Source organism: Quercus robur, chromosome 6 (genome assembly GCF_932294415.1).
Source record: "Quercus robur chromosome 6, dhQueRobu3.1, whole genome shotgun sequence".
NCBI classification, from domain to species: domain Eukaryota; kingdom Viridiplantae; phylum Streptophyta; class Magnoliopsida; order Fagales; family Fagaceae; genus Quercus; species Quercus robur.
In genome coordinates, this window is record NC_065539.1 from 53,882,354 (window position 1) to 53,896,399 (window position 14,046).

General features: G+C 33.7%; 2 protein-coding genes and 1 pseudogene across 7 annotated transcripts; 1 reads left to right on the top strand and 2 right to left on the bottom strand.

The window, feature by feature from the left end:
- Positions 1-2,636: 2,636 nt before the first annotated feature.
- Positions 2,637-4,486, bottom strand: LOC126689519 (early light-induced protein, chloroplastic-like). 4 transcript variants are annotated; one of them, XM_050384758.1, is made up of 3 exons: positions 4,223-4,486; positions 4,001-4,084; positions 2,637-3,125 (listed from the first exon to the last, which is right to left on the bottom strand). In XM_050384758.1, exons 1-3 carry the CDS (start codon positions 4,385-4,387, stop codon positions 2,781-2,783), a joined length of 594 nt encoding a protein of 197 aa, XP_050240715.1. In that variant the 5' UTR covers positions 4,388-4,486; the 3' UTR covers positions 2,637-2,780. The 4 variants fall into 4 exon arrangements, with proteins under 4 accessions (XP_050240715.1, XP_050240714.1, XP_050240716.1 ...); XM_050384757.1 differs by having other exon boundaries at positions 2,637-3,128; XM_050384759.1 differs by having other exon boundaries at positions 2,637-3,128; positions 4,001-4,075; positions 4,223-4,484.
- Positions 4,487-5,791: 1,305 nt separating this feature from the next.
- LOC126689523 (perakine reductase-like) lies at positions 5,792-10,016 on the bottom strand. Of its 3 annotated transcripts, none has more exons than XM_050384765.1 (7): positions 9,826-10,015; positions 8,491-8,655; positions 7,805-8,008; positions 7,519-7,691; positions 7,235-7,331; positions 6,879-7,032; positions 5,792-6,628 (listed from the first exon to the last, which is right to left on the bottom strand). In XM_050384765.1, the coding sequence occupies exons 1-7, from the start codon at positions 9,877-9,879 to the stop codon at positions 6,453-6,455; spliced, it is 1,023 nt and encodes a 340-aa protein (XP_050240722.1). In that variant the 5' UTR covers positions 9,880-10,015; the 3' UTR covers positions 5,792-6,452. The 3 variants fall into 3 exon arrangements, with proteins under 3 accessions (XP_050240722.1, XP_050240723.1, XP_050240724.1); XM_050384766.1 differs by lacking the exon at positions 9,826-10,015 and adding an exon at positions 9,233-9,817; XM_050384767.1 differs by lacking the exon at positions 8,491-8,655 and having other exon boundaries at positions 9,826-10,016.
- A 658-nt stretch (positions 10,017-10,674) lies between these two features.
- LOC126690372 (perakine reductase-like) lies at positions 10,675-14,017 on the top strand (annotated as a pseudogene).
- Positions 14,018-14,046: the final 29 nt, after the last annotated feature.

Sequence of the window (14,046 nt, forward strand, 5' to 3'; positions counted from 1 at the left end):
TTTTCTTAATATAAGTGATAGATTTACTTATATCTACTTCATATTTGGGTCATTCAAGATATATAAAGGATGAATCATTTGTAAGGAGCACTAAAAAAAAAAATTCCAACTACACATTTCATTATTTACAAAATATCTAACCTTATATAATAATTAAATATAAAATACATTATGTTCCTTTTTAAAAAATCTTACGAAATTTAAAACATTTTCTAGAAATAGCTTAATTTAACAAGTCTCAAGTCTTGGCATATATAAAACAACATTTACAATGTCCAGTAGACTACGAAGCATAATCAAAGATTCACATTGTTCACAATCCTTGCTCGAATCTCTCAAAACAATTAAAGGACCATACAACCATCAATAAAAGGGGCTAATGAGCAATTTCTTAGATTTGATATTTAGAAACCAAATGACTAGGGTTGTAAATGAATCAAGCAATTCATAAACAAACTTGGGCTTAACTCGATTAATTTGCTCATTCATGTTTGTTTGTTTATAAATAAGGCAAGTTTGAGCTTTGGTATTAGGCTTGTTTAATAAACAAGTTGAGCTTAAGTAAAAAAATTTGTTCATAAACAAACTCATGAGCTATAAGACTCGATATAAAACAAGTTGAGCGTAATTACCCATTACACGGCTTAATAATGATATGGCTAACATGAGACCACTACCCACTACCTTAATTTTTCCCTTCACTCTAAACTGACCAAGCACCATTTTAGACTTTAGTTACATTTTTTTTCTTTAAATTTAAGTAGGCCACATATGGTCCTTCCCCATCAATCATCTGATGCAAAGTTATGAAACATGTTAGTCCTTTCCCATTCATAATAGTACAAACAAGTATTTTCTAATTCTTCACCATCTAATGTGGATGTAAAAATTATATTTTGAACAATTGTTGAAATTATAAACAAGGAAGGATGAATGGAAGCATTTAATTATGTAAAGTTGTAATTTGAACAATATCTAATTATATGTGGGACTACAAGCATGATAAAATGAATATGCTATTTTTTTAACTTTATTTTTGAAGATTTAAGAATTTGATAATGTGATTTTGTTAGATCTTAGGCTCAAAAGCTTGACCTAAGCTCAAGTTTGAGCTTGACCCAAGCCAAATTCAAGTATTTTAGCTTTCCCACGAGCTTAAGCTCAAATATTATTTTAGGTTTGTTACGAGCTTAAGCCAAGCTTGAGTTTTTGACTTTTACTGAAGAACCAAGCTCAAACATGCATTATTCAACACAATTCAACTCATCTATAGCCCCTAAATGAAAACTTGTTTCCAATGTCTTCTATCAATGATAACCTATCTAACAAGGCTGAAAATTCTAACATGGTTCGTGAGGTGATTTATTATGCAACAGCTACATAGAATATATATAGGAATGATTCTCACACTTGTGAGGTCCATGCTCATATAAGAGAAGGACACTATCATATATGCAGCCGTTAAGTCCTTTTGTATTACATGGGTTGCACTTGTATTACTAAAAACAAGCCTATTATATATTACTAGTCGCAAACTCAAGTGATGTCTCGGAAAATGTAATATAATTATTTTATAAGAATATAATTTAAAATTAGTAGGTTAAATAGTGCATGTGTTATTTAAAAGTATTTTTTATTTTTATAAGTTTTATGTAATGGAACCTAAAATATATTTTGCATTAAAAAATATATATAATTTAATAAAAAGATCTAAATTACATAATTATAATGTCGTTTTATATAAATGGAGAATATGTTATTAAAATGATTTTTTTATAAAAAAAATTATTATAATCAATTGACAAATTTGAACATATCCATATATATATATATATACACCCATATTCTATGAAACACATGTAACATGCAACATTATGTTTAAATTATTATATAAGTTTAGAATAGAAATAGTGGTGTGCTTTTGTGTTAGAAACTCTTTCCCTTTTCCTTGTATGTGTGTTTGTTTCTCAAAAATAAAAAATAAAAAATTTAGAATTGCAACTTTCTTTTTTTTTCTTTCAAAATATAAGTATAATGTCTATATTATTGAACTTGAACTTTTAAGGTCATATTGTGAATGTTTGTCATTCTTATTGCTTTTTTAGTACTCAAATTTCTAATTTCTAATTTCTAACGCCTAAATGATTTGTTTTTTTTAGTAAAAAACTAAAAAGTTTGCACTAAATAAAATAAAATTTCATATTTTTCAATCCAATAATTAAGAAAAATAATATTTTGAGCCCACAAAAAGAAGCAATTTAAGGCCAAATTAGTTTGAAATGGACCAAAATAGATCAAATGGACTGAAATAGACCACATTAGACCACATTAGACCACAGTACAATAGACTGAATGAACTGAATTGCTAAATTGAAATGGCTTTGTAAAAACAACAAATGCTAGGATTCAAGTGGTTATTTCTTCACTCCGCTTTAAAATGGTTGTAAATATCTACCACGAAAGGTTTGCAAGTATCATCTAAAATACAATCTTATTCACTGTGTTAAATAAATGTGAACCGTCGAGCTTAAATCTTTCTAATCTTTCCACATGGTATGGCAATGTCGAGAGTAGACAAATGTAACATTGAATTCAAAATGATCTTTCTAGCAAGGACCACTAGTTTTGATAGACACTTTTGCAGATAATTCTCTATTTCTTCTTGATAAAATTGAAATCAAATTCACTGAAAATTGGATTACATGAGCTACTCTTTCCAAATTACATGGAAATTGAAATTACCATTTATACAAGCTAGCCTGAGTTAGCACATCGGAGACCTAAATAAGGGTTCCACCCTTAACATACTCGGTGAAGGCTAGTGCAACCAAACCCAACATAGCAAACCTTCCATTCCACATCTCAGCATCTGAGGTCATCAACCCCTTTGACTTAGACTCCACACTAACTCCTTGGAACAAAGGAATTAGGGATGCAAAAGAGAGCACAATGCTAGTTCCTAGGAACCATGGGATCCCACCATTGGATATCTGTTCAAACACATTTTGGCCATTGGATAACTCCATTGCCAATGCAGCAACAAAGCCAATCATTGCTAGCCTACCGTTGATCCTCTCCGGTGCAGGCCCACCGAATGCCAATATGTCGGAGAACTTTGTGCTCACCTGCTAATAGTGTAACGTGTCAAAATACTCTTAACAATTATGTACAACATAGCTATAAGTAAAACAATATTTCTCACAACAATTACCACGACCTGTGCATAATAAAAGTACTATCTTTAGTGAACCAAGTAAATATTATGTTACTTTGTGGTAAGATCTCATGTCAATAGCTAGAGAGGGCAGACATACTTTTTGTTCAAATACCTAAATTCTGTTTATACTCAACTTTTTCCAAGTACCTAAATTCTGTTTATACTCAATTCTTTCCAATCCCCCATGGTTGATGATGAACACTTATCTAGCTATTTTTTGTTTATTATTCATATTTTACGGCTCAAATTAAATTACACTTAACCATATATTATATTAAAATATATTTAATAATTAATTAATACACACATTATTGTATTTGTTTTTAGGGAACGCTGTATTGTATCTTAGTTTTTAAAGAATTCCGCATATTGTAGTTTACCCATTCCTTTTGACATATCTCTACTTTTTAGTCGAAGAGATACCATTACCTCTTAGATGATGAAGTGTGCATTTATTTCGCTATTCAACTTATTTCTATTATTATTTATGTCTTTTTGATACTATTTATGTCCTTAATATACTATTTGCACTATTTTTTATTTTTTTATTTTTTTTACGGAACTTTTAACAATAAATTTTTAATTTCAACAAAATAAACCGTATCCAAACAAAATTAATTTTGTGTGCTTAAACTATTTGGTAAAAAACTGGATCTTCAAGAAAATATAGTCATATATTTAGGGTTTCTAACTCCAAAAAAAAAAAAAAAAAAACACACACACACACACTCAACAACAACAACACCAACAAAGAAGTATCTTTTGGGTTAAGGGTAGGTATACCTTGGGTGCAGGACGAGGGGTTTGTTGGGGCTGAGGTGGTGAAGGTGAAGTTGTAACAGGCTTTGGCTGCTCCTGCTGGTCCTCCTGCAAAGTGAAATGCCATGGAATCATACAGTCAAAATCTATAAATAGAAATCAATTAGCAGATCATGTTTATTAAATAATTTCTTTCTAACTTCTGAGATTTCCACAAAAAGAAAAACAAACTAGACTTTTCATTACCTCTGCCATGCACCGGACTCGCATACTACTAGCATATCTGGGCAAATGTGGCACGTAACTAGTGGGAATTAGAAACTGGTTCACCCTATTAGTAGATCTGTTTGAAACTACACGATTCAAAGGTGGTCTGGCTAAGATGGATTGCATTGCAGATGAGGCTGCCATTGCCACTTAGAACTAGCTTAATGGAGTAGGCTATGGATTGACAAGTACTAGGAAATGAGGTACAAAAAGTGGTTGTTGTGGCATTAATGTTAGGCCCGGAAGTGACATTATATAGAGAATGTTGGAGGGGCAAGCACTAGGCAGAGCGGTGGATATTTAGGGAGCCACGTCGTTCCATATATATTTTCAAAAGGACAATGGTTCACGTGGGTTCATTTCTCCACACATGGTGGTGTCAGCAATAGACGTGGCACTCGCCTTCACCAAAACTTTCTACCACTGAGTTTGAGGTCCATATTGCTTCCCAGGTTTTCACTTTGAACTTTGAAAGGGAAGGGAAGGGACTAGACCATTCCACATTTCTCCGTGTACCTCACCTCTCACACTGTGCCACGGTTCTGTACTCTTTCACTACCAAACTTTGATACTCAAAAGGTATATACTATTTGATTCTGTTAAACGAGCAAGGTGGACTATTCGTATCTTTCTCTAATAAGGTAAAAAAAAAAAAGATAATTATATTTTCTTGAGTACGTTTGTTTGGTAGGAAAAACTCGTAGGAACTCAACTTTTTTTTTTTTTAATTGTGGCTAGACTCACAGATCAAAATTTTAATTAGTGTCATTTCCTTTTTACCATAACGCGGCATCATCTCAAATTAGGGTCAAATCTGATTGTCCAAGCTAGTGGGTTGGGTTGGGTCATGATTTTTTTTTTTTTTAATATAGTGAGTCGGGTTGTATTTGGGTCATGAGATTTACAAATCTGCCTAACCTGACCAGACTCAACTATATTTAATATATTTTCAAATTTTTAAAAATATATTATATAATTTTGTTATTTATTTTTTGCCTCTCTTCCTAAGTAAAACTCAAACTTTACATTTTTCTCATATAATTTGTGTTTGTTTGGTGTTATGCTTATAATTATTTGGTTATAAATTTACTCTTATTTGTGATGGTGTTATTCTAATGCTCAATTTATTAATAATAATAATAATAATAATAATAGTGTTTAAAAAAATTATCCAACTCGATCTACGTGGGTTGGGTTAGGTTGGGTTACATTTTTTTAACTCACCATGATGAATTGGGTTGAAAAAACTCTTTAATCCAACCCAACCCAACCCATGTACACCCTAGTTTGAACCTATAATAATCACAAAGAGACATTTTTCATTTTTGTGTGTTGGGGGAGTAGAGGTTTGAATGTTATGGGTTACTAAACTATTGTTTTCCTCTCAAAATTTTGCAATAAATTTATTTTTCTTTCTCAATATATAAAAACCAGCCCAATAAATCAAAATTAGATTAAAACCCATCAAAATTTGAAGCCCACCAAAGAAGGTATTCAAATACAACGAAAAAAAGAAGAAAAGAGGATCTAGAATGACTAGCTATCGTCTGCTCGAACATGCAACTTGTAAATTAAATATTCCCACCATAATATCATAATTCACAACATATGATCATGTAAATGCACATTAAATCCAAAAAATCTTTTCTAAGAAAAAGTGATCATTTACAGCAGAGTTTAGACATAGAAAAATCAAAACATTGCCAAGTTCTCTATGCAGAAGCCCTCGAGCCATACATTGAGAGATTGCAGCATCTCAATCAAAGGTTGGACAACACTCCTCTATGCATTGCAAAACTGAAGAATTCTAAAGACGACAGAGATGGAGCAAAAAGCATGGAATCATAAAAGTATAAAACAACTATCACAAATTAGAAAAAAAAGAGAAAGATGTGGCAGTTCCCACCATCCAGAGGGGATAATGATAATGAAGCATGCAACTATTAATAACAACTATTTCATATGGAAAAAAATAGAAAAAATGATGTTGCCACAGGTATTAACTATGAATCTCACACTAAATGCTAGCATAATAACTTATTCATCATGCATGTGCAATTCCTTTATAAGGAGATTTCTTTCTCCTACCCATTCATTAGCAAGATATAGTTATACTCTTTTCTCACTTATTTTTCCTACAATGCAACAGGAGAGAAGAAATGTTTCACTTCAAAGGTTGCACTTTAGTTTCTAAATCTATAACTTGCAATTACTTTGACGGGGTATTTGCAACCTCCCAGGCATATTTAGATATTGCAGCTGTATTTCTTTCACCAGCCACTTCACTGATGGGCATAGCATCACAAATTTCTTTAAAATCCTCTTGTGTAAGCTTCACTGCCAAGGATCCAATGTTGTTATCAAGATTTTTTATGTTGGTTGTCCCTGTAAATCATCCTATCAATAAGTTTCACATCATGCTCTACTAACAAAACAAGAATTGTCATTTAAGTGCATAATTCTTAAGTTATATATTAGTAGGAAGTAGGTACAGAATTGAAGAGTAGAATTTCATTTTTCATGGAAATCAGAAAAGCTATTGATTGATGTGAACAAGCAGTTGCATAAAGAATTCAATCATATATATGTGTGTGTGTGTGTGTGTGTGAATATAGCACAAGAAAGCCTAATATACCAGGGATTGGGATTATATCATCTCCCTGATGGAGAAGCCAAGCCAGAGCTAGCTGAGGGGGAGAGCAGGCATGCTTTGCAGCCAAGGTGGCAAATCGGGCATATAGAAGTTTGTTCTTTTCTAAATTCTCCCCTGAGAACCTTGGGTGCATAGCCTGCCAGGAATATTAACATCAACATAAATTCCAAATTTTGTTGTAAGAGTATTGATTTAAAACATTGTTAATACATGCAATTACTTAAGACGTTTGTGTTCAGTAGGGGGTGGGGGAGTCGGAAACCTGTTTCAAGAAGAGAATCATATGGGTTTGTAATAGAAAGCATGAAATTACTTAATATTTATTCATAGCAACATACCAACCTACTACCGGTAGGCAAGCTCTCAACAACTGCCTTCCCACCAAAGAACCCTCGACCAAGGGGGCTATATGCCACTAAACCAATACCAAGCTCCCTGTTCCAAAATGGTGGCAGCTTGATGAACTAATATGGTTTAACAATGCGTTCAGATTTTGAAATATTCTCAATGTATCTAATTCAAAATATTCTAAGATTGCAAAGGCAACATGCTTCACGTATGAATCTTGATAACACAGTTTAACAATGCAAAGACTAGAAATTTAGGACTATATATAACAAACCGGCAAAGTGGAATTATCTCATCTTCAATTTCACGGGTCCACAAAGAATATTCCATTTGTAAGGCAGTGATGGGATGAATTGCATGGGCTCTCCTTATTGTGTCTACACTGGCCTCTGATAAGCCAATGTATTTTATCTTTCCTTCTTCCACTAGCTTCTTGAGCTCCCCAATCTATAAAGAACAAAGTAAACAGCCATGACTTGAATGTAGTCTTGTGCATTTTAAATAATAGATTGAAAGGTAACAAAACATTTGAGAGGAGGACAAAGTCTCTCGATCCTTACAGTATCCTCAATGGGCACTGAGAGGTCAACACGGTGCTGATAGTAAAGATCAATGTAGTTGATGTCAAGCCTCTTAAGACTAGCTTCACAGCATTCCCTTACATAATCAGGGGTTCCCTTTACCCCGTATTTACCATCCTCTAATCTGATAATGCCAAATTTTGTAGCCACTTGAACTTTTTCCCTAGGAAGCTGTTTTAAAGCCTGAGAAAACAAACGGTGATAATAATAATACCAATGATATATTTGTCAATCCATGCAAGGATGTGAATTTTCCACCACATCATTTCTAGAAATGTTGCAAATCTCAGGAAAAAAGAAAGAAAAAGAAAAAGAAAGAAAGAGGGAGATAGAGAGAGAGAGAGAGAGAGAGGAGAGATTGTCTGTGTTCAATTGTACTCAATTTGTCACAAAACTACAGTTAATTCTTGTCAGATAATTGAAGCATATGCTCAACTAGTCTTATTATTTTTGTTCTTCAGAGCCTCCTATTGTCATATTGTCACTCAATAGCCAATGTCATGTATTTCCTCTTATTAAATTAAGTAAGAAAGAAAGACGTTCCCACAAACCTTGACGGGAATAACCAAACAAACTTGGGTATTCGTTTGATCCTACACTAATTCAACTTGGTAATACATATGCTCAACTCAGGTTTAAACTTCAAAATAAACAGAAAACAGTACCTTGCCAATCATGATTTCATTATCATGATTATTTCCATAGAGATCTGATGTGTCAAAGAAGGTGATACCCCTATTGAATGCTTCCTTAAGAACTGAACAACCAACTTCATTAGAGTGAGTAGAGTTGTATGATAGTCCGGCACATCCATAGCCTAATCTAGAAACCTGCAGTCCAGAAAAGGATGCATAAGGAGAACACAATAGTTTCTCAATGAAGTTAACACCTTAACGAGAAGTTATGAAGCCAAAAATTTGGATTTCCACTTAGTCCCCAAGATCTTCTCAATTTATCATCAGAACCTGTCAATTTCTCTAGTTCTTACACATGGAGTTATTTTCAAGATGGCGGTCTTTTTCCACAGTTACTTTTATTCAGAATGATCCTAAATTCCAATCCAATGGGACACTGCTAACATAATGTTCTAATACTAATTAAATAAAAAGAGATTAATTTTGCTAGTAGGAGTAGGACTTGCAATTATATTCTTAAAAAATTTATATACTCCATGCTTCTGAAGGCCTTGTCTGAATTACAAAACCTAGTCTTGCAATTTGAGTGGAAATTAGGGGCTCTCATTTGCCTTTGTGATTGTAGAAACAGAACCTGCAGCTTCTGATTTAAAAGACTTGACAATTACAGTGCAGTACTAAGATTATCACCATTGATATCTCTTCATATGTAGCTTTGTTCATATATTTATATAGGTAAGATGTTCCTCTGTATCATGATGAAGAATCTCACCCATGTCATTCAACTTCATGATTCCAAATGACTCACTATATGCTTGCCTTCCTTTCAAAAGCCTACCAGGGTGAGGACTGATTTTGATTAACATTGAAAGCATTGTAAAGATATGAGCATGGACAAAATGAATACATCTAATCTAACACACAGCAAGAAAAGACAAAGCCCTATGGTTCATAATCTATAGCAAAATTGGGTAAAAATATGATTTGAATGTCAGATCCCAAAGAATTAAAATCTGAGACTACTAAACCAGTAAATAAAATGTCATCTAATTTATCTTACTATTATCATTATGTAACTTAGGAGTAAAATTTCTAGTAACCCAATAAAACCTGAAAAACCAAACCTTAATAAAAACAAAATAAATTTGCACTCCTGCGCAGTCCATAGATGAGAAACTAAAAAGAATGACTTTACAACATGAAAAACATATAATGTTATTGATAATTAATCAAATATCAGACAACTACTGTTGTAACTAGGAAAGAAAGCCCAAGAAATCTAAATAAGTGAAGAATACATATGTGGTGACTGGTGAATGATACTGAGAGGAGAGACAGAAGGAAGTGAGAAAGAAAGAAGCTGACCTCCAACCCCTGACTGCCAAGTTTGACTCTTGGGATTTGTATCTCTTCCTCCATTTTCGACCACACAGGAGCTGGAGCTTTAATGAAAAATATTCTCTTGTAAATACTTGGGAGTAGGGACCAATGACCATTCCTTTTTTTCCCACTACCAAAATTATGTCTCGCTCCTAATATATATTCGTGACAGTTAGCGCAGAGTTTTTATTTTTATGGAACTCGACTTTATGTATGTAAATTTTTTGGTACGGAATTCGAATATATATATATATGGATCAGCGACTGCAGTGTACATGTTGGATTAAATTGCACGTCTGTGTTTTCTTGATATTTGTATTTTGGACCAGAAAGTTAAAAAACAAGGGAATTTTTTTTCCAAATAACATTAAAATATCAAAAAAATTAGTTAGTTGTCACATTTCAAAATAATGTTGGAAACTAGTATCTCGAGTATCTAAAACTCGAATTCCAAGATAAAACTTGAGTTTTTAAGTCTCGATTTGTAAGTGATGGTAGCTGATGTGGAGGAAAATCCACGTGGAACTTGAGTTTTAATACTTCTTCTTCCTCGCGTTCTTCTTAGTTAGACCCAACGTTCTTCTTTGTGCAAATCTGAAGACCAAATCATCCAATCGCCCACCCAGCATTCAATCGTTCAATCGGAGCTCCAACGTTCTTAGTTCTTTGTCTTTGTTCTTGATTGTTCCTCCTTCATTGTCAAATCATTCTTCTTGTCATCAAATTGTTCTTCGTTCTAGGTTTCTTCTTCATCTTCATCTTCATTATGTTCTTCTTCTACTGGGCTTCATCTTCGTTCTATTCTTATTGTTTGATTTTCGATTGGTTCGAGTAATGGCTAGCCAATCCCAGACCGACTCAGTCCACAACTTCATTGTTAAGGTTGGGAATTTTTTTTTTTTTTTTTTTTTTTAGAGATGCTTTTCTTGTTTTTTTTTGGTTTTTGAAAAAATTTCATGTGGGTTTCTTCTTTTATTCTGCTGGGTTTCTTCTCCCTCTTCGTTGTTCTCTGTTTTTCACTAAGAAAATTGAGTCTTAGAGACTTAATTTTGATTTGGTAGAACTCGAGTGTTTAAGACTCGAGATCTATGTGGCATTTTCCTGTCCAAGTCATCAAGTATAAAGTGAGTCTTTGAGACTCGAGTTTTATATACAACTCGAGTTTCTAAAACTCGAGATGATAGTTTGCTAAAACCTTTCAAACGTGTATTAACTTACTATTTTGTCCTCCCTTACTATGCTAGTCTGCAAAATCCCTCCAAAGAAAAAGACTCAATACTTCCCTATTGGGTGTCCTTATGAGGGTCTTATGAACTTCAGTTTCCCTATTGTGTTTGCATTGTTAGTGACGTAAAACAAACCACTATGGACTTCCTCAACTCTTAAGGGTGTCTAAAAAAGGCAAAAAGGGGCACCAATAGAAATCATTTGGACGACGGAGTTGGAATTGCATGAAATTTGGCCGACTGAAGGGAAATGGTTTTCTGATTAATAGTCGTTGCTTTGTCATGAGGTGCACCTGATTTTGGCAAATTCTTTTATTTAGCCCCTGAAAACAGTGATTTTGACTTTTTAGTAATTTTTGTTTCCTTGATAACTTTTTGCTCAAAAGATAGAATAAGGTCTTGCTTATTTTGGGACGATCCTTAAGATTAGTAGTTTATGATTTTGCATTTAACTTAATTTTACCATTTTTTGTTAAATTTGAAATTTTGCCAGCTAATCTTGTAATTAGTGCAAATTAGGGTTTTAGACGTTTCCTAATCATCCTAGGGTTTTACTTTGTCAGTATTTGTATGTTTTGTAACCTCCTAAGGCAAATCAACTTATTATCAATAAAAATACAAACTTTTTGTCAATTGTTTTCTTTGGTGGATTCTAAATTTATCACCTTGTGGATTCAAGGGACTACTCGTAGATTTGAAGTTCATCAGTTAGGGGCTTTAGGTATTTACACCATAATGATAGTATACAGTATATATGACAATCATCCATTTGCATAATAGTCTTAAAGGAAAATGACAATTTTAGTACTGCTTGAGTTTTAAATTCCAATTCCTTGAGGTTTGCACATAAGTCCATTTTTGGGCTTTAGAGAAGGTTTATCATCCTTCCTTTTGACAAGGGAAATTGTGAAGCTTGCAAAGATATGCTTATCTATGGTAGAACCCTAATGATTTCATTTTAATCCAAATCTAGGGTGTCAAATGTAGTAATTAAGAAGTTGTTAATACACCCACAGAGGAGCAAACCAAAGAGAGTAGCCGTAGATGGTTATTCCTTCACTTTAGTACTGAGTGTGGGTGTCATAGAGTAAACCACAAGTATCTCCATGTTCTAAAGCAAACCAGGGGTCTCAAAAAAGCTGTCAAATAGAGAAATTGGACAACTTTAGTGATTTAGCATAAGACTCCTACGGAAAACTTGTTAATCTAATGTGAGATGGACTGTTGTTTCTGTTATGAGAATTGTGAAAACAGATGGAATTTTGTCATTCAAACAAAGCCTTCAGAGTTTGTTGAACTTATGTGAACTTTTGATTGTATGAGCTTCATGATAGCATCTTCATCTGTAAGAAGCATAGAAACAGACCAATTGTATCAATAAAATGAACACACCTCCAACTTGGACACTACATTGAATCCCAACTTATTGGATTGGCACTAGTTTTATTTGTCTGAAACCACCTCAATGTTCTTATTCTGGTTTACTTTTCTGAGTTTAGGTTTCTAGACTGGGCTTTGGATGCCTCAGACTTTCTGGAATACTAAATGCTCCTTTATCGCATGAAGCTGGATGCTCAGTTATAATGGAAGATTTTCAAAGGCGTATAACCTTCTTTGATACTGCAAATGTCTATGGAGATAATAATGATAATGAGATCATGCTTGGCTAGGTACTGTTACTCTCTAATCACATTGAAAGGAAAATGATGTTGAGTTCACACCTTGCTTGCATGTGCTTGCATGCCAAGTAATTAATTGTGTATGTTTGGTTTCAGTTTGCATCCAGTTGAACAAAGTAGCCCTAGGAACATCTATATTCTGCCATTGATGGACAAAATTAATTGTCTTTTGTCTTGTTTTAGGCTCTGAAGCAGCTTCCTAGGGAGAAAATTCAATTAGCTACAAAATTCGGTATTACTATGTCAAAAGAAGCTCAATTTATTGTCAAGGATACCCTTGAGTATGTACAGCAATGGTGTGAAGCTAGTCTTTAAGTATCTTGATGTTGACTATATTGAACTGTACTATCAACAGCGTGTGGACACTTCAGTGCCAATAGAGGATACCATGAGTGTCAAGATATTTACTTTTAATTTTAAATTGATAAAAACTTTTTTATTTATTATTTATTTTTATATATCAATGTACCGCACTACATTTAAACTTCATGTGCTTTTGCATTAGTAGTTATAACCAATTTGGCATGGTAGATGGAGGAGCTCAAGAAGCTGGTGGAGGAAGGAAAAATAAAATACACTGGGTTATCAGAACCTAATGTAGACACAATATGAAGAGCTCATGCAGTTCATCCCATCACTGCCTTACAAATGCAGTATTCTCCGTGGACCCATGATATTGAGGAAGATGAGATAATTCCACTTTGCAGGTTTTTTGATATCTAGCATTCTTTGCATTTCAAAGCCACTAGAGTTATTTACATTGGTGAAAACTTGTCTTTGTGCCCTTTAAATTGGTTATGAATCAGATATTTTGATAACAATAGAACATCATGAAATTTTAACATAATTAAATAGTTTTTGTTAATCTCACAGGGAGATTGGAATTGGGATAGTGACACATGGCCCTCTTGGTCATGGGTTCTTTGGTGGGAAAGCAGCAATGGAGAGCTTGCATAATGAGAGTACTGGTATTCGACTACAAATAAATAATGCAGTAACTCCATGTTTCCCAAGCACGCATGCACACACCTACCCGACCCATCGATGCAGCCATTTAAGTATAAAATGTTTTAATTAATTAATATATATATATATATATATGTGTGTGTACGGGCGCGCACGCGCGCTCTGTTTTTAAATATGTGTACTTATATTGACGTTTTTGGCATAGGCTATTCATCCAAGGTTCGTGGGGGAGAACTTAGAGATGAAACAAACTTCTATATGCGCAACTTGCCAAACTGGCTGAAAAGCTTGTGTGACTGTGTCTCGCTTTTTTGTAGATAACATGACATCAAAGC